General features: G+C 37.7%; 7 protein-coding genes across 7 annotated transcripts; 4 read left to right on the top strand and 3 right to left on the bottom strand.

Annotated features, from left to right (window-relative positions):
- Positions 1 to 630: 630 nt before the first annotated feature.
- On the bottom strand, positions 631 to 2,771 carry MONOS_8790 (uncharacterized protein). The gene has a single exon (XM_067879229.1). The coding sequence runs from the start codon at positions 2,669 to 2,671 to the stop codon at positions 932 to 934; it is 1,740 nt and encodes a 579-aa protein (XP_067722277.1). The 5' UTR covers positions 2,672 to 2,771; the 3' UTR covers positions 631 to 931.
- Positions 2,772 to 3,912: 1,141 nt separating this feature from the next.
- On the top strand, positions 3,913 to 4,317 carry MONOS_8789 (uncharacterized protein; the record flags this gene model as incomplete). The annotated part of the gene is made up of 1 exon (XM_067879227.1): positions 3,913 to 4,317. One exon carries the CDS (start codon positions 3,913 to 3,915, stop codon positions 4,315 to 4,317), a length of 405 nt encoding a protein of 134 aa, XP_067722276.1.
- A 1,530-nt stretch (positions 4,318 to 5,847) lies between these two features.
- Positions 5,848 to 6,558, top strand: MONOS_8788 (uncharacterized protein; the record flags this gene model as incomplete). Its single annotated transcript, XM_067879226.1, has 1 exon — positions 5,848 to 6,558. The coding sequence occupies one exon, from the start codon at positions 5,848 to 5,850 to the stop codon at positions 6,556 to 6,558; it is 711 nt and encodes a 236-aa protein (XP_067722275.1).
- Positions 6,559 to 7,067: 509 nt separating this feature from the next.
- MONOS_8787 (uncharacterized protein) lies at positions 7,068 to 7,352 on the top strand (the record flags this gene model as incomplete). The annotated part of the gene is made up of 1 exon (XM_067879225.1): positions 7,068 to 7,352. One exon carries the CDS (start codon positions 7,068 to 7,070, stop codon positions 7,350 to 7,352), a length of 285 nt encoding a protein of 94 aa, XP_067722274.1.
- Positions 7,353 to 7,546: 194 nt separating this feature from the next.
- Positions 7,547 to 8,172, bottom strand: MONOS_18015 (uncharacterized protein; the record flags this gene model as incomplete). The annotated part of the gene is made up of 2 exons (XM_067870994.1): positions 7,547 to 7,734; positions 8,028 to 8,172. 2 exons carry the CDS (start codon positions 8,170 to 8,172, stop codon positions 7,547 to 7,549), a joined length of 333 nt encoding a protein of 110 aa, XP_067722273.1.
- A 957-nt stretch (positions 8,173 to 9,129) lies between these two features.
- On the bottom strand, positions 9,130 to 9,838 carry MONOS_8786 (uncharacterized protein; the record flags this gene model as incomplete). Its single annotated transcript, XM_067879224.1, has 3 exons — positions 9,130 to 9,274; positions 9,443 to 9,603; positions 9,722 to 9,838. The coding sequence occupies 3 exons, from the start codon at positions 9,836 to 9,838 to the stop codon at positions 9,130 to 9,132; spliced, it is 423 nt and encodes a 140-aa protein (XP_067722272.1).
- Positions 9,839 to 16,076: 6,238 nt separating this feature from the next.
- MONOS_8785 (uncharacterized protein) lies at positions 16,077 to 17,715 on the top strand (the record flags this gene model as incomplete). Its single annotated transcript, XM_067879223.1, has 4 exons — positions 16,077 to 16,496; positions 16,642 to 16,898; positions 16,958 to 17,236; positions 17,325 to 17,715. The coding sequence occupies 4 exons, from the start codon at positions 16,077 to 16,079 to the stop codon at positions 17,713 to 17,715; spliced, it is 1,347 nt and encodes a 448-aa protein (XP_067722271.1).
- Between the last annotated feature and the right edge of the window lie 35 nt (positions 17,716 to 17,750).

Below are 17,750 nucleotides of genomic sequence, written 5' to 3'. Positions count from 1 at the left end.
CTGATACAACCAAAAAACCATTGAACGTCAGAGACAAGAAAAACATGAATGTGCAAAAGTCGAATTATTTCTGTTCATGAGTGGAATGGAGAAAAGGTGAAATCCTTCAAAATGTTCAATAACCAATTCACAACAAACAAAATTGATTTAATATTAAAAAAACACATTAATAATCAATTCTGTTGTATTTTCAATTGATTTGTGAGTTTTTTGAAAACCAAAAAAATAACAATTTCTAAATGATCAAAACTTTTTCTCAAGTCAATGATGTTCTGTTTTCTTGATGAAAAAATACTCACATTAATTTGGTGATTTTCAGAAACCGACCGTTCAAACATCACCATTTTGTTTGTCAATTCATGTTGTTTTCACAATAAAAAACTGAAAAATTTGTTGTTCAAGTTAATTAGTTGGTTTCAAATGCTCATTATGAATCAAAATAATAAAAGGCATTTTCAACCTTTTGAAAGGAACTGCTCAAATGAAAAAAGAAAAACAGAAGCCATTTGAAGCCTAAACCTTTCAAAAAAAGAAAAACAATGGTTGGAAATGTTCTCAAATTTTGAAAAAAAATATTCCATTTTCACTTTATCAGACAAAATGAATTTATTGGCTTTGATAAACAATGCATTTGCAATCATCATTTCATGATGTCTTTTGTTTGCCATCAAAGCAAAAACGTTGGAAAATGCTGAAGTGAGTCTCAAATCAACAAGCAATAAAATTAACAAACAAATACAAATTGAATGCAGAGATACAAAAATGAAAATCATAAAGCAATAAAAATCTTTCATTTTCTGAAAAAAATGAAAAGTTGCACCAAAAAATTGGTAGAAATCAAAAAACAATGACATGACGTTCACTTCAATTGATGAACGGATTTTGTTCAGCCATCCACACAGCAGCCGAGCAATCAAAGCAATCACTCAAACTAGCCGTCCCCTTTCATCCACTCAGGAACCTCGCTCTCAACATAGTTCTTCCAAAATGTCTTCATCGTCCACCCAACCTTGTTGCTGATGTTTGCATCGTGCCTCATCCACTCTGGCGGTTCGCTCTTAACATTCGCAATCCACAGCATCGCCATCGTCCTCCCATCCTTGTCAACCTGCGTCCTGCTGTGCCTCATCCACTCCGGCGGCGCTGTCTTCACCCACGTAATCCAGTGCATCCCCATCGTCATTCCATTCTGGTCACCAAATATTGCTCCGTGCCTCATCCACTCCGGCGGCTCTCTTTGCACATTCGCAATCCAGTGCATCCCCATCGTCCATCCGTTCCCGTCCCCAACCGTAACCTCATGCCGCATCCACTCCGGAGGTTCTGTCTTCACGTGCCTGATCCAGTGCATCGCCATCGTCCACCCGTCCTTGTCCACTTGCATCCCCCTGTGCCGCATCCACTCCGGCGGCTCTGTTTTCACATTCGCAATCCATGTCATCCCCATCGTTCTCCCATACATGTCCCCACGCCCCACATCGTGCCTCATCCATTCCGGCGGCTCGCTCTTCACATTCTCTATCCACAGCATCGCCATTGTTCTTCCTTCCTCGTCTCCAGTCGTCGCCTCGTGCCTCATTTCCTCTGGCGGCTCTGATCTTTTTTCCACAATCCAGCGCATCGCCTCTGTTCTTCCATTTCTGTCAAAAACTTTCACTTCTTCCTTTCTTTCCTCCAAACTTTCGCATTTTCTCTCGTTTTCACATCTCTCCCAGTCTCTTCTCTTTTCTTTGTCCCGAGGCGCATTGCCCGTCTTCATCCACTCTGGAGGGTTTGCTTTGATGCGCTTTATCCACAGCATCTCCATCGTCCACCCATCATTGTTCGCAAGCCCGGGATCGTGTCTCATCCATTCCGGCGGCTCCGTTTTCACATTTTCAATCCACATCATCGCCATCGTCCACCCTTCCTTGTTGCGCAGAGTGACGTCGTGCCTCATCCATCCCAGAACCTCCGTTCTAACGTGTTTAATCCACAGCATCGCCATCGTATTACCATCATTGTCCGCAAGCGCAGGATCGTGCCTCATCCATTCCGGTGGAGTATTTTCTTTCAAAATAATCCACTTCATTGCCGCAGTCATTCCATTTCTATCCTTAAGCTCTGCATCATGCCTCATCCATTCTGGAGGCTCATTTCCAACAAATTGAATCCACAGCATAGCCATTGTTCTTCCACTTTTTTCTTTAAGTGTGATATCATGTCTCATCCAGACCGGAGGCTCATTTCTAATAAAATGAATCCACTTCATCGCCATCGTCCATCCATCTACATCTATAAGAGCTGCATCGTGTCTCATCCAGGCTGGAGGCTCATTTATAATTATTTGAATCCACATCATGGCCATTGTCCGTCCTTCCTTATCAGCAAGTGTTATGTCATGCCTCATCCAAACCGGAGGTTCATTATTAACTAACTGAATCCACAGCATGGCCATTGTTCTTCCACTAATTTCTTTAAGTGTGATATCATGCCTCATCCATGCTGGTGGTTCTGTCCTCACATAATTAATCCACTTCATTGCCATTGTCCATCCATCCTCATCTTTAAGTGTGATATCATGCCTCATACTCTTTGGTGGTTCGGTTTTTTTGTACCAAATCCAATTCATAGCCTCGGTATTTCCATTTGCATCTCTCTTAGGATTCATCGTATCAACTTTATTTCCCATTTCCTTGGATTTTTTTTCGCTGATAAAACGGCAATCACTTTATGCTTGCAAACACGTGATTAAATAAAAAATGTTTGATCTTCGAATATTCTGTTGTGTTATGGGACATTTCATGTTTTTTTTCATTCACAAAAGTTGAATCCAATGAGAACAGAGTGACTATTTTGTTTGAATAATTATTGCTATTTCCAATTAACAGTGTTTATTCTGAAACACAAACTTTTATTAGAATAATAAAAAATATTTATTTGAAATGAAGTTTTTCACTTTTTTCATTAAATATTTTTTTCAAGGTTCAATAATGCCAACATTTCGGCATATTCACAGAGAACGGGGCAGCTTTGATCTGACCCAGTATTTTTTTATTTTTGGGGTAAAAATTCCAAAATAATCACTGTATTAATAGATTGGTTTAGGTTTTATAATGGTGGACACTTTCAATAACTGTGAACAGCTGCATTATCTCAACAACTGTTGATCGTTGCTTTTAAACAATTAACCCAATTATTCCCTCAATGAATACAAACTTATGAGACATTCAGAAATGAAACAACTTGCTTCTTTCAATAAAGAAAAAATCATTTTCAATATTCGGAGAAACTCGGATATTATTATTTCTCCGAGTTTATCCGAAAATAAAAAAAACTTTTTAAAAATTTTATTGTGTTGGATGGGTGTTTGAAACAATTCATATAAGTTCATATTCATTGAGGGAATAATTGGGTTAATTGTCAAAAAGCAACTATCAACGGTTGTTGAGATAATGCAGCTGTTCACAGTTATTGAATGTGTCCACCATTATTAACACTAACTATTTCTTCAAAATGAAAAGGAAACAATGTCCACAGATTGTTTTTGTTAACAAATGTAGTGTGAAGACAGAATATTCAGCAAATCGAATGATCTTGGCCGAACAAAGCCAGAAAAACAAATTGTTTTATTTCTTATTGATCAAACCAACAAAAAATAGTGATAAAGAAAAAGGTTTCATATTTTGCGACGTTTTGTTTCATGAGTCGGATATCTTCTTTGCATGGAATTGAATTAATATCTGATGTTCAAAGGGAGTTTTGCAGAGGAGAAAATCGAAACAGGAAAACTCACTTTTTTCAAGGAAAAGAAAAAGAATTCTTTTTTCAATAAAAGCACATAAGCACCTTTATTGTCAAGAAAATCTTCTATCAATTCCTTCTCTTATAATTGAGAACCACGATCTACGGGTAGTCGCAACGATCGGATCAATGATGCAATCACCATTTTCCCCGCAAACAACTGGACTTACACCGGCAACCGAAGCAGCCTCACTGCCAGGTGGAGTGCAAAGCCAGCTTGGGGTCCAAACGCTCCTTCCACCAATTCCTTCTTCTGCGTCTGTAACTTCTCAATCAAGTCTTCCAGAAACAGCGGCTAGAGCAACCGAAGAAAAAAGCACAGAAGAAGAAACAGACTCAGACCTTCATGAAAGGGCTGCTGACGTTTATAATATAATTTTCGTTCAGGAACCAAATAAATCCATTTTTGATCTTCAACTTCCTGCCTTTTCAAAAGAAAGTATTGAACAAGAATATATGCTTCAGGACCTCAGCCCAGTATTGCAGCCAGCGCCTCCCCCCTTCCAAAGATCGGCCAATTGGGGGAAAATATGAACTTCCAAGCATTTTTTGCACAAAGGACAAAATAATGGTTTCACTCATAACTTTGGTAAACTATCTCAGATTTCAAAATAAATTGGATTTTTTATTATTGTTCACTGGCATCAATGATATGATAACATAATGTTTTGTGACACAACTAATATTACAATGAGGAAAAAAAAATAGCTTGTATTTTTTGATCAAAAAAAGACTATTAAAAGTGCATAATTTTTCTATGAAATAGCTTGAAGTGACATATTTTACCCCAATTGGTTTAATGATGCGTTGGATTCTGCGGGATATAGAATAGAGCTGTGTTTGTATCAGGCTTTCAAGGCTCAGCTTCTGAGCTTGGCTGACTCAGACCCTCATCGGGAAAGTGCACAAAGGGGAGCTGACGCGTTGCTGCTAATAGCGAAGGCTTTGCAGGAGGCGAGAACAACCAGGCTGCAAGGAAGATTTGGTTATAGGATGGCGGAGCAAATGAAATCAGAGAATGTGACAGGATTATTAACCGAACGGCAAGAGCAGATTTTAAAGGAGACAAGATTAACGACAAGCTCCTCAATTTCTGGCATAGCTACGAGCAGAAAGTCCACAAATTCCTTATGGTCATAAGGAGAAAGGAATTCAACAACACAGATTTTCCCAAGCAGATATAACGCTAATCCAAGAAAGATCTGGGGATCACAGTTTTTTCGGAGAGGACACTGCTCACATGCAACATCAGGAGGAAAGCGGTAGAGAGAAGGATAGACAGCAACGAACTGGAGAAACAACAGCCGAAGTCGGGGTCAACAATAGAGAGGGGAGATTGAGAAAGGAAATGTTCCATAAGTTCAATAAGATTTGGGATATTATTTAGGAAAAAAAACATTTTCATTGTTTTTTTATGCTTTACTCAATAAATAATTCCATAACTCGAAATATTAACAAAAATTTTGCATAGTATTTCATATTTAAACGAACATAATATTTGAAGTGTTATTTGGGTATTTTGCAATGAAAAGTCACTGCAGATCAGAAATTTGACCCATGCAAGTTAATATTTGATACTCCGTAACCATAAAACTTAAGAAAAATAAGATATTCACAATGATGTTTTTTGGAACAACTCAAACTTTCAATTTCGAGAAAAAACTATTTTGATTAATATATTATATATCCAATTATTTGATCAAAATAAAAATTTCAGTTTTGGAATATGAAAAGGTATTATTTGATTGAATTATTTTTTTATTGTTAATTCATGAAATATTTAATGCGTATTTCGATTCTTTATAATTTAAAATTAGAAATTCGATTACAATTCAAATCCTCATGTGAACAGAATTTTTTATTGCACCGAATGTGCCTGGCATTATAATAATCACAAATATTATTCCTGCGAGTTTGATTAAGATGTTAACATGCAAATCATAAGGTTTTCATTCAGCTTTAATATGAATGTTTTTTTTTTTATTATTTATATTAATATTTTCATTAAAAAAGCTTGACAAATTTTCAACAGATAACAGAGAGGATAATGTGAGAGATCTTGCAATGAGCGGCTTTGCAACAGATTCATTTGTGGTTAAAGAAGATCTTCTTCTAAGAGTTATGAAATATCAGAGCGAGACGATATTTGTGTATTCAGTTACAGACAATCATGGAGACAGCAAGCAATGTGGAGAGATCAATGCACCTTGCGAGTCGTTGAATATGGGAGTGAAACATATTATTCCATCTCTGTACTCGCAGCTGTTGGTCTGGGGGCAAACAGAAATTGTTGGGAAGTGTGATGCTCGTGATGTGATCATTCGCTCATTGCAATCTCCTTCAGCCGCCTTGGTGCATCTGAACTCAACAATTAATTTCAATGAAGGCAGTCTTATCAGAATATCGGGAAATGTTTGGATTGAAAGATTGAAATTCAACTTTTGTCAGCTATTTACGTATTCAGGCAGTTCAATCATTCATGAAGCAAACGGACAAATTTCTCTTTCATTCAAAGATTTTTCTTCAATTGGAGGGATAAATGGCATTGAAACTGTTGTTTTGAATTCAACTTTGTTAAACATCGAAAATGGAATTCTTCATGTTGACAACTGCTCAGTTTCATTCATCTCATTCAAGAAGCCTTCATTTCTGCTCAGTGGCAAAGAGATATCATTGACAAATATGAAGTTGGAACATATTGAAGAATGGCAAATGTGTTTGATATTACTGACTGCAAAGAAGTCGTATTTGACAGAGTATCAGCAGACGGAGTGAAATTGTATAAAGGTTTCATCATTTCGATTGGCAACTCAACTTCGGGAAGTGTTTCGGTGGGAAGCTCCTCATTCAAGAACTGCTCGAGGAATTCAAAAGGAGCCTCTTCTCTTTTTGCTTCTCCCACTCCTATTTCTTCACCTTCGACTTTGCCTTCTTCAATTTCAACAACTTCTTTTTTTCGAGCGTTTTTTTAAGAAATATAATAGAAAATGAATAAATGTTGCATTCTCTATGATAATTATATTATCATTTTTTTCAAAATAATTTTTGAAAGATAATTAACACAATAAGAAAAAAGAGGAAGAAGAGGAAGAAAAAGAAGAAAAAGAAAGAGGAGGAAGAGGAGATGAAGACAAATGAGAAAATTGTGAGGAACCTAGTTTGAGCCGTGTTCTGTTTGTTTGTTGGATGAGGCATGCGGAGGGTGGATGCGCGAAGATAAGGGAGAATGTGCCATGTCGAGTGCGAAGCGTGGAGGAGGCGGGAAAGGATAAGAATCAGAGAAAATGGGGGGAGAGAAGGAAAGGTGTGATAGCGAATGGGAAGAAGAGGAAGAAGAGGAAGAAGAGGAAGAAGAGGAAGAAGAGGAAGAAGAGGAAGAAGAGGAAGAAGAGGAAGAAGAGGAAGAAGAGGAAGAAGAGGAAGAAGAAAAAGAAGAGGAAGAAGAGGAAGAAGAGGAAGAAGAAGAAGAAGAAGAAGAAGAAGAAGGAGTAGAAAAAGAAAAGAAAAAGAAGAAGAAGAAGAAGAAGAAGAAGAAAAAGATGATGATGATGATGATGATGATGAATTAGAAGAAGAAGAAGAAGAAAGGAAGGAAGGAAAAGAAGATGATGCATTACAATATATTGACTCCTCCTTTCTTTTTCTGCAGTTCGATAGCCTTGTGACACAGCTCCACACGCTGCTCGTTCCCCAGAGGCAGCCCTAAGCAGATCGCCCCTTCCACATCGTTCCTCCCCAGCGGCAGCCCCACAAGCTCCACAAATTACCGCGCCATCCGGAACAGCGCCCTCACCTTTTCTTTCTTCCACATCTGAGATTGCGCCTCCTCCACATGCTGCTTTAGCCCTGCCACTCCCCCCACCGACTCCCCTGAAAACACATGCACCCTGTCGTCCAGCGCAACTTCAACAGTGCCAGGTTCCGGCTCACCGTCTTCACGAACGCGCTGTTCTCAGACGACGTCAGAGGCGCCCGCCGGTTTGCTGCATTACACACATCCGGCAGCAACAAGCTTAACATGAAGATATCATAGCGCTGGCACGCCTTTACGACATATTCGAATGACGGCAAGCAGTACCAAAACAACATGTGCGCATTCCGAAAGATCCCAAGCGATAGCGTATGCGGAGTATGTGGATAGCTTTCATACAGAAGAGGCTTCGTCTCAGAATATGCGATGACTCAACAATCCACATCCAATGACAGTGATTGTTCTGAAGATGGTGAAATTATTGGATTGCCACTGCATATCGCATCTGACTGCATCTTCATCGCATCTTTCCGCTTCACCGCATCAGCCAGGTTGCTATTTATTAAATACCTTAGAAGAACATCGCGTTGACCTTTCCAATCTCCCACTGTAACCCCGTCAAACTCCACAAAAGACATCTTGATCTTCTTCTCCAACTTCTAATCAAGCGTTGTTTGGACGCATTTCCAAAACATCCTGCACAACATCATCAGGAAATTCTCGCACTCTTCAGCAAGTGGCTTCAACTGAAAACTTTTAAATTTCACTCTACAGTTATCATGAAAACCATAACTCATCTCTCTTCTTCTTCTCCCGCACCTTCTTTCCAAACATCCATACCTCCTCAAATTCCTTTGAAACAACTCCACTCCGAAGATCATAACCCATTGTGCAGCATCGCTCTTCTTCTGCAACTCGTACATCTCCTCCAGCCACATCAACACAGAGTCACCAAGGACATACCTCAGCACTAACACACTTTCCAACACAAGAATGCTCCAACTCAGGTCTGCTGCAATCTATTCTTCATATATCCCCCGGATTTTCAGATGCACATGCACCAGCAAAAGCTTCAGTCCTGTCATTAGTGGAGTTAGCTGCCACTTTATCGTTACAGACGACTGCAGCTTGGGATTCATCCTAAGCACATGCCCCATTCCGTATGCCAACTGTCCCAGCAACTTCAACGTTGGATCTATTCATCGATCCATCACTGTCAATCCCACCAATAATGGAACCTGGCAGCCAAAAATGTGCCCGACCAAGATACACTCAGTGATGTTATAGTCCACTGTGAAACATTACGTTCAACGCTGTTTGTCATTTTCTCATTAAGCAAATGCAGCAGCTTCACTCTCTCTCTTCTAACATCTCCTTCGTTTTCTTCTACTGCTGCTTCTTTTATGCATTTGTATTCATCTGTCTTTTTATCATTTTATTGAACAGCGCCTTTTGCTCGCATGTAGTCTGCAAGTGCAATTTCGACAGCGCCTTCAACATCTTCGTTTCCTTCTCCATTTTGTTCATCTTCTGCCCCACAGTTGCATCCGCTCCTCCTTCACAGCCAATTCCACAACCACCTTTACCGTTGTCCACTAAGCTGTTCTTCTCTGATCTCTCGCTGATAAAAGATCTCGTTCCCCGCTTCTGCATTCTCCTCCGCCACTGCCGTTTGCTTCTCCCACAACACTCACCCCGCTACCCACTTTCACAACAACCCCCTTCTCGCGTGGGTCTGGCCTAGCCATAGCAGCCAGACTACCACAATGTTTGAGGAAAACTTCTCCTTGTGCTTTTCACATAGCCCTAACAGCAAAATAATCGAAGCAGAAGACAGAATCATCAATCCACTCACAGGCACCAACAAAGAAGTTATAGAAAAAAGAAACCCCAACCTTGCAAATCGACCTCTTGGTATCCCAATTCACTGCCTCGCCCTGCTGATTCAGTATCTTCTTCATCTCAATCCTTTCCACAATTAGCTTCACCTTCTCTTTCATAACAACGGGCTGCTTCTGCGGATCCTTCGCCTCTGCCTTGTGCTTCTCGCGCAGCTGCGAAATCTTCCTCTTTCACATCCAGATGAATTTGCCACTTTCCTGCAACTGCTCCACCAGCCCGCCCATTTTCTAAGATATCCACTTGTCGTACAGAATCTTTTGCTTCAACATGACGAATTCAAAATACCTCTTCTTCCTCTCCTTTTTTTCCTCCTCGTGCTGCTCCTTTAGCTCTCGGATTTATCTGCTCAGCTCCTCCTTCTCGGTTGCAAGCTCGGATTCCTGCGCCTCGTTCATCATTCATATCTCACTAAGACTATTCTCCGCATTCACCTTCTTCCTCTTCAGATCTTCCTCCATGTTCTTCAGCTTTTCCATTCTTCACATGATGTGACCCGTCATCCCATCACTTTATCGTTCTGCTTCACCACCATGCACCTCGACTTCGGAGATTGCGACACAAGCCGTGATATCTCCTTTGGCAGCATCGACGGTTCAAACAGTTTGTGTACCCACGGTCACGAATTCATGTTCACATCTGCAAAGATCGGCTTGCTCACCGACTTCGTGCCCACAGACGCTACAAGAGAAGGAAGCTGCACCACTGTGGAACAAAAAGCATCTCCGAAAGCTCCACATCTCAGGTTCGCACGTTATCCCCAAACAGCACGGCCCGCCTCGCCACAACATATCCTCGCAGAGTCTGTTGCATTCTCAGTTACGAATATTTGTGATTTTCATACGTTTCAGATGGTTCAGATACAACAATCCGCAGCCGTCTTTCTATGTTGTTTATCGCTGCTGCCGACGTGCATGACTCCTCCACCACTGACACATCCGAAGGGTCAATTGCAGGCACAGATGTTGATGATGACTTATTATCTTCTTCTATTTTCTTCTCTTTGCTAATCATGTCTGTATGAATCGAGTGTGGAATTAACGTACTGCTCCAGTGAAGAAAATGAAGAAGTTGAAGTGTTCAGTTGACATCATCACAAAGAATATTGGAAGAAGAAAAGAAGGAAAGAAAATGCTTTAACAAATGCAAAAGAAAATACAGTCACAAGTTGCAAAAGTTGTGAAGATGAAGAGATCTGAAATACTGCAGAAATTGACGAATCTTTTGCAAACATCAACAGGAAACAAAAGCCAAACTAAAAGAAGAAGAACAAGAAGAAGAGCTTCACATTGAGAAAAGAATTGAAGTTGTTTGTGAAAATGATATTAGCAAAAGCAACGATAATTCTGATGGACAGAAAAAGAGAAGAAAAAAAAGATTTCTTCAAGAAGAAGAGAAAGATCATAAAAAAGAAACAGACAATTATTATAAATACGAATAATCAATAAATAACTTAAATGAAAATCAATATTAATTGAAGTCAAAGAAGAAGAAAGAGATTCCATAATAATAATGCAGATAAGACTGAAAGAGATAACACAAAAGAAGAAAAGAAAAAGAAAACGATGAAGTTTTGGAATATGAAGAAAATAAATTAATCAAAATCGAGAAAGAAATTAAATAATACCAAAACGAAAAAGAGAAGTGATCCAGAAAGAGAGATTCCACAAGAAATGCAAAAAAAGAGCAAAATGAAAACAGCATCCGAAAAAAGATCTGATCAAGAGGATTGCTGTGCTGAAGATTGTTGTAATTACATTCGATGGAGATGTTATCAATGAGAAAATGAAACGCGTTTAGGATGTGAAAGACGAGAATCTCAACGTTGAACAGAAAAAGAACCAGGAGCAAACGGAGGAATGCAGCAAACGAGAGAAGATGGGAATATTTGAGCAGTCAACCAGATTTGAACAAAAAAATAGAAAATATGAACATGTGAATTCTTGAACGAATTGAACATTTGAGACTTTTGAATGAGTTTAATCAATTTTAAAATTTAAAAATGTGAAGCATTAACTGGTTCTTCTTGAATCAGTTGTTTCGAATGAGATTCAAAGTGTTTGTTTTTTCTTTTCTTATTTCAATTGAATGTCATTCGCAAAGCTTATAAAGGGATCGATCTTTCTGTGAAAGATATTTTCAACATCAAAGACTGAAAACATACAGATGCAACCAAAACAATACACTCTGAGCAAGTGGTCCAGAAAGCTGTGGGAATATGCCTCCTCAATTTCTGGAGATTTCACTTTCGAGTTATTTGAGTATTTCTTTTTTTCATTTCGAAAAATGAAGGAAATCAAAAACTCGTTATATAAAAAATCAAATGGTGTGTGGAACATTTCAAAAAATAATTGAAATCTTAACATTTGGGTAATTATTTTTGAAAAGTCGCAAATGTTTAATTTTCATATAAATCAAAAAATTCATATCTTGATCAAATTTCGGTTCCCGCTCATGTAACTTCACAGGAATGTGTGAAATAGCATTGTCAAGTTATATCCTCCACTTTGGTGAAGTTGCATAAGCGGGAACCGAAATTTGATCAAGATATGAAATTTTTGATTTATTTGAAAAATCAACATTTGCGACTTTTCAAAAATAATTACCCATTTAACTCTTTTTATTGTGTTCATGTGCAATTTTTCAGATCAACTTGATGGAGTGATGAATCCTTTGAGTTCATTATTTCCAAAGCTTCAGAATAAAATGCAAGTCAAATTACTCAAAAATCTGAGCACCTACTGTTCTTTTTCTTAATTGAGAGATTACAATTTTGATATTTCACAGGGACAATTCAATTACGCGAAATATGGATCACTCCTTCATTATTTGGATGAGGAGAGTGATCATGAAGATAGAAGATGCTGAAAAAGGTGTTATCTCGACAATGAATCACTTGAAAAAGTGAATAGGTTTTTGTTAGAAAACACAGATGAATCCTCAGAGCTCCAAAAAAGAAAAAACAAAGTGAGAAAAAGTCTCCATGACTCAGAAGGTCTATATTTTTTTATTTTCGGTTATTTATTTTGTTTTTAATTTTTCAAAAAAAAAGATCTTGATAATGATAATGGCTGGGGCATTTTGAGCGAAAATCGTTTTTCTTCAGGTGTTGATGCACAACAAAATGAATATTCCAACGAAAACATTCAAAATTTCGATAAATCAATTCAGGCATCTGTTTCACACGTTCCACAATTTATTGTCAATGTTCAGAAGACACATGAATTGAATCTTTGTTCTCCATCAAAATCAGTTGGCTTGAAAAATTTAGGAAACAGCTGTTACTTAGCTGCAGCTATCCAAATGTTTGCATCAATGAATAAATTCCATTCGTGGGAATTTCAGAAAGAAACGAAAGATATTCTTTCTTCAACAATTATCAATATTTGCAAATCAATCAATGATCAACAGGAGAATGTTGAATCTTTCTGGAACGAAGAGTTCTACGAAAAATGGAACAATGAAAATGATATTTCAAAAATGGAGGAGCACGAATTTGATGATGCAATAGAATGGTTACTGAAAATAATACGTAAGCAATCTCTTGCAGCCATGAACAATCTGGGTTGTCATTCAACAGATAATATCATTTGCGAAATGTGTGGATATGCATCTTTTGAAATGCCACAAAAAGTTGATATAATCGTTCTGCAAGGTCATTCAATTGAACAGTCATTAAACGAGTTTCAAATCCTTCAATCTCAAAGAAAGAACGAAGAATTGATCTGTCCGTTATGTAGATCGATGGGTGGAGTGATTCAGCAAACTCAATATGCAAACAACTCAGATTTCTTGTTATTTCGATGTGAGAATATTTTTATTTCAACAAATGAACAAAATGATAAAGCCGTTGAATTGAACAGATCATTATGGATGATTGAAGTTACAAAAAACATTCAATCCACTGATCAATATTCAACTCAGAAAGAGAAATACAATCTTCTTTCCATAATTTTGTTCAATCCAACAATCCATCATTACATCTGTATCACATTATCAGATATTAATCAAATCGAAAACAGCAACGAATACAATTGCCGTTGGAAAATATGCAATGATGAAAATGTGGAGGTGGTTGATGATCTTGAAGTGAAAAGCAAATATGAAGTATTGTGCTCAAACGGATGGAAAACAAGTTTTCTATGTTATGGAAAAAGTTCATTTATTCAAATTGAAACTCAAAGACAATTTGGTTATCTCGATTCTTCTTTTGATCATTTCAGCAATGATTCCATTAACTCAAACTATGAACATGAAAACAATATTAACGATTCTTTGTTTTGTGGAGCAGGAAACAGAACAACTTACAAAACAAAAAAACAACTTCACAATGAATTGGTTCAAAAAACAGGAACAAATATGTCCTACTCATATTTCTGCAAGAAAACACAAGGGATCATTTCAAAACTCAGAAACAGAACTGACTTGTGCTCCATTTGCGAAAGAGCAAGATATTTGCAGAAAATATCACAAAATAGGCAACTCAGTGATCAGGAAATAGAAGAGCTGCAATCTATTTCCGAACATAAAAAATGGGCAGAATGCCAAAAACAATCATTTGCTGACTCAAAGAGCAAACTGAAAATAGGAGATCTTCTTTTGCTGCTAGACTTCAAAGAGAATTGGCAGCTTCCGCTTTCAAGAAGAGAAGTCAGTAAAGATTTTTACACAAAAAAATAAGTGTCAGACCTGTGCATTATTTCATACACAAAACAAAATGATTCACTTCACAAAACATGTCATCACTTCATTTCGGACTGTTTAACTCATGATTTCAGATACGCCATTGAATGCTTGAACGTTGTTATCGAAAAACATATATCAGAATCACACCCACTTCAATCAACTCTGACAGTTTTTTCAGACTCTGGTCCTCACTTCAGGAATAAATATTTTTTAAGTAATTTTCTAAGTGACAGTCAAAATCAACAACAATTTTCATCGATATTTGTAAATTATTTCACGGAGCAGCACGGTAAATCGGAATGCGATGGAGAGTTTGGATCAGTTTCTTCCAAATTATCTGCAACATGCTTGGAAACTGGAAGAAATGCTTCATCATTTTGTGCCTTTTTGAAACAAATTTTTGATTCTTCGATTCAAAGCACCATTAACGAGAAAATTAATAGACAGTTTCATTTGTGTGTTTCACTTTTTTTCATTTTATAACGTTGAAGGTTTATATTTATTGATTTTTGCTTCAGATACACTCCGTCAACAAAAAAAACTTGGAGTTGGCTGAAAATTCCATCAATGATGATATATTTGTCTTTCAAAAGACAAAACGGTCATATTATCACAGCATCTCATTCGCAAATGTTGGAAGACAAATGGAAAATCGTCAGTGATTGCAAAAGTGGAAAAGAAAGAATAGTAGGAAAAAGAAAGAAGTTTTCAGGAATAAATGCAGATCATTCAAACAGCACACCCATCAAAGATAGAACACTGTCTCGAATTAATCAAAGAATTTCAATAGAAAAATCAGCAGCCTTTTCACTTCCAAAGAAAGCTGCATTAAACGATTGTTCAAGCCCAAATCAAAGCATTCAATTTGAAAAGAGAAAAGAGACCGGAAAAGCATGTTGCAAAAATGATTCACATATTATTCACCACACGCGAAGGAATTCTTCAAATGTCGATGAGGATTTGATGATTATTGAAACAAATGAAATATTAAAATCAAATAAAAAAAAATCTTCCAATTCAGAAATGGATAATCACTCAAACAAACGTAAACATTTTTAATCTCGATTGAGTATTTTGTTGTTCAAATTAGATGGAATATTGTGATTATTGTTTTTAACCTGTTTCCACAATTGTTGATTCATTTTCAATTTCTTGACTATTTTTTTATTTCAAAGATTTTAAGTTCTTTTGCATTTTATGATTTTTGTTGTTATTATTTTCTCTCTTTCCTTCCTTCTTTTTTTTTTTTTTGATTTTCTTGACTTCATTGCTTAGCTCTTTGCAGTCTAGTCGGTTCCAAAAAAAATATTCATTAAACATTAAGGGGTTGGGGTTCCCGAAACGCAGACTCCCAGGAAAAAATGATAATACAGTTTATCAAACTTTATTGTTATTTTTTTGCTTAGCTTGCAAAAGTCTAGTCGGTTTCACATAATGTTAAATGAATATTTGGGGTTGGTGTTCCCGGAATTATGACCCCCAGGATGAAGTTATAATAAATCTGTTTTTTATTTTGACATCCTTTTTTCAAAAAGCAGTTATATTTTTTTGAAATTGAATGAATTAGTTACAATTGTGGAAACGTTTCAAAATTTTTTCACATTTTTCTTGATCATTTTCACCTTTTTTGAATACCAAAGTTCTATAATTATTTACGTTTATGAACTTATCGGAATGTTGAAGTTTGTTTTGAGAATTATTTGTTTTTTATATGGAAGAATAAAAAAATCAAACATAATTATCATTAATATATTTAAGATGAAGAATTTTTTTATCACAAGAATAGCAAAAACTATTTCCCACAATGAAATTTAATTTTTTGAAGATAAAAAAAACAAGGGCATAAAAATTATGATTTATCATATTTCGTCCCATTTAGACGAAAAAAAGAGTGATTCATAGAAGCTTGGGAAAAAATAAGTGATTCCAAGTTGATCAGAAAGGGAGTGCAGGCGATATGAAAAATAAAACACAGAAGAAGAAAGCTAAGGGATATGCCGTTCAGAGATGGAGCCGTGCACTCAAACGAAGATCAAAGAAAGGCGTTCGCAGATCTTCAAAAGGAACAGATAGAGACAGGAATTGTGGAGGAGATAAGGTCAGAGAAGGTGAGGCACAGGAACAACGTGTTTTTGATCAGAAAGAAATCGGGAACATGGAGGCAGATACTGGATTGCAGGAGATTGAACGCGGCTTTGATAAAGACACACTTCAAATGCGACAACGAAAAGACAGTAGAGCGTGTGCTGAGAAGAAAAGATTATGCAGTTTCAATGGATTTGCAACAGGCCTACTTTCTGCTTCCGGTGTCCAAAGACCTAAGACCATGTTTGGTTTTCATATTTTCTGGAAAAGACCACGCATTAAAATGAATGCCGTTTGGTTTTGTGGATGCTCCAATAATTTTCACGCAGGCGATGATGAAGATGAATTCAGAAATAAGGCAATGATGGGATGTTCGTGAGATCGCATATTTGGGCGATTTCATTATATTGCACGAGAACAAGAAATACTTTGCACAGGTAGCCAAAGAGATTATCAGGTTTCTGGAGGAATTAGGTCTATTGGTTAACCAGGAGAAAAGCCAGTTGAAACCAAGAGGAAGATTTTCTTTCCTTGGCTTCGAGTGGGACTCGTCGAAGATGAAAGTTTGGCTTGCAAGAGACAGAAGAGAAGCCCTGACTCGCTTGTGTCGCAGATGGGAAAAAGATTGCATGAAAGCAAGAATCGTGAAAGTGAAAGATCTGGCTTCTTTTATTGGAAAACTCAACGCTGTTCGGTTTGTTCAGCCAGACGCTTCTCTATGGCTTCACTCCATGCATCGTATGCTACAGATAGGAATAAAGGAAAGAGGATGGAAAGGCAAATTGAGGTTGAATGCTTCAATCCTGCAGCAGATTCGGCAATGGATATCGAAGTTGAGAGCACACCCAAGACGCAGGCTTATCCCAGTATTTTCCCCGGATGCAATTCTTTCAACGGATGCATCGGAGACGGCTTGGGGAGCATCTCTTCTCTTGTACAACCAGCTACTCGATGCACACAATCCGTTCCCCAACCGAATGAGGAAGCAATCGTCCAATTTCAGAGAACTAATGGCAGTATTTCTTTCTCTGAGTTTCTTCTCACCAATCCTTCAGTAACATCACGTTGACTTTCTTCACCAAAGATCGGACAATACATCCGTGGTGTTCAACATAAACAGATGGAATGCAAGGAAGAGGCTTCAACCAGTGCTGAGGAAATTATGGAGACTCAAACAAGATCTAGGCATAGAGTTGAGAGCGTCACATGTTCCAGGTGTACTGAACACAAGAGCAGATGCGTTATCACGACTGGAGAGAGCAGGAGACTACGAAGTGCAGGACGAAGAATGTGAAAAGATAATGACGAAACTCAACATTGCTCCAACGCTGGACGCGTTTGCAGCGCAACTCAATCGCAAAGTGGGAAGATGGTGCGGAGTGGGAAGTCAGCTCGCAGAAGACGGACTGATGTTCCCCTGGAAGAACGAAGTCGTGTTAGCTCATCCACCGATCCCTCTTGTGATTCCGACAATCCAGAAAGCACGACAGGAGAGAGCACAAGTGATATAACTCCTGCCGAATTGGTAGGGATAGAATATGGAAAG

This window comes from Monocercomonoides exilis, assembly GCF_001643675.1.
Source record: "Monocercomonoides exilis strain PA203 chromosome Unknown scaffold42-869251, whole genome shotgun sequence".
Classification (NCBI taxonomy): Eukaryota; Preaxostyla; order Oxymonadida; family Polymastigidae; genus Monocercomonoides; species Monocercomonoides exilis.
This window is presented reverse-complemented; position numbering and strand designations above follow the sequence as displayed.

What these genes read in the sequence shown, in the direction of transcription:
- MONOS_8790 (XM_067879229.1), bottom strand. Translation starts at nt 2,671, where the DNA reads ATGGGAAATAAAGTTGATACGATGAATCCTAAGAGAGATGCAAATGGA.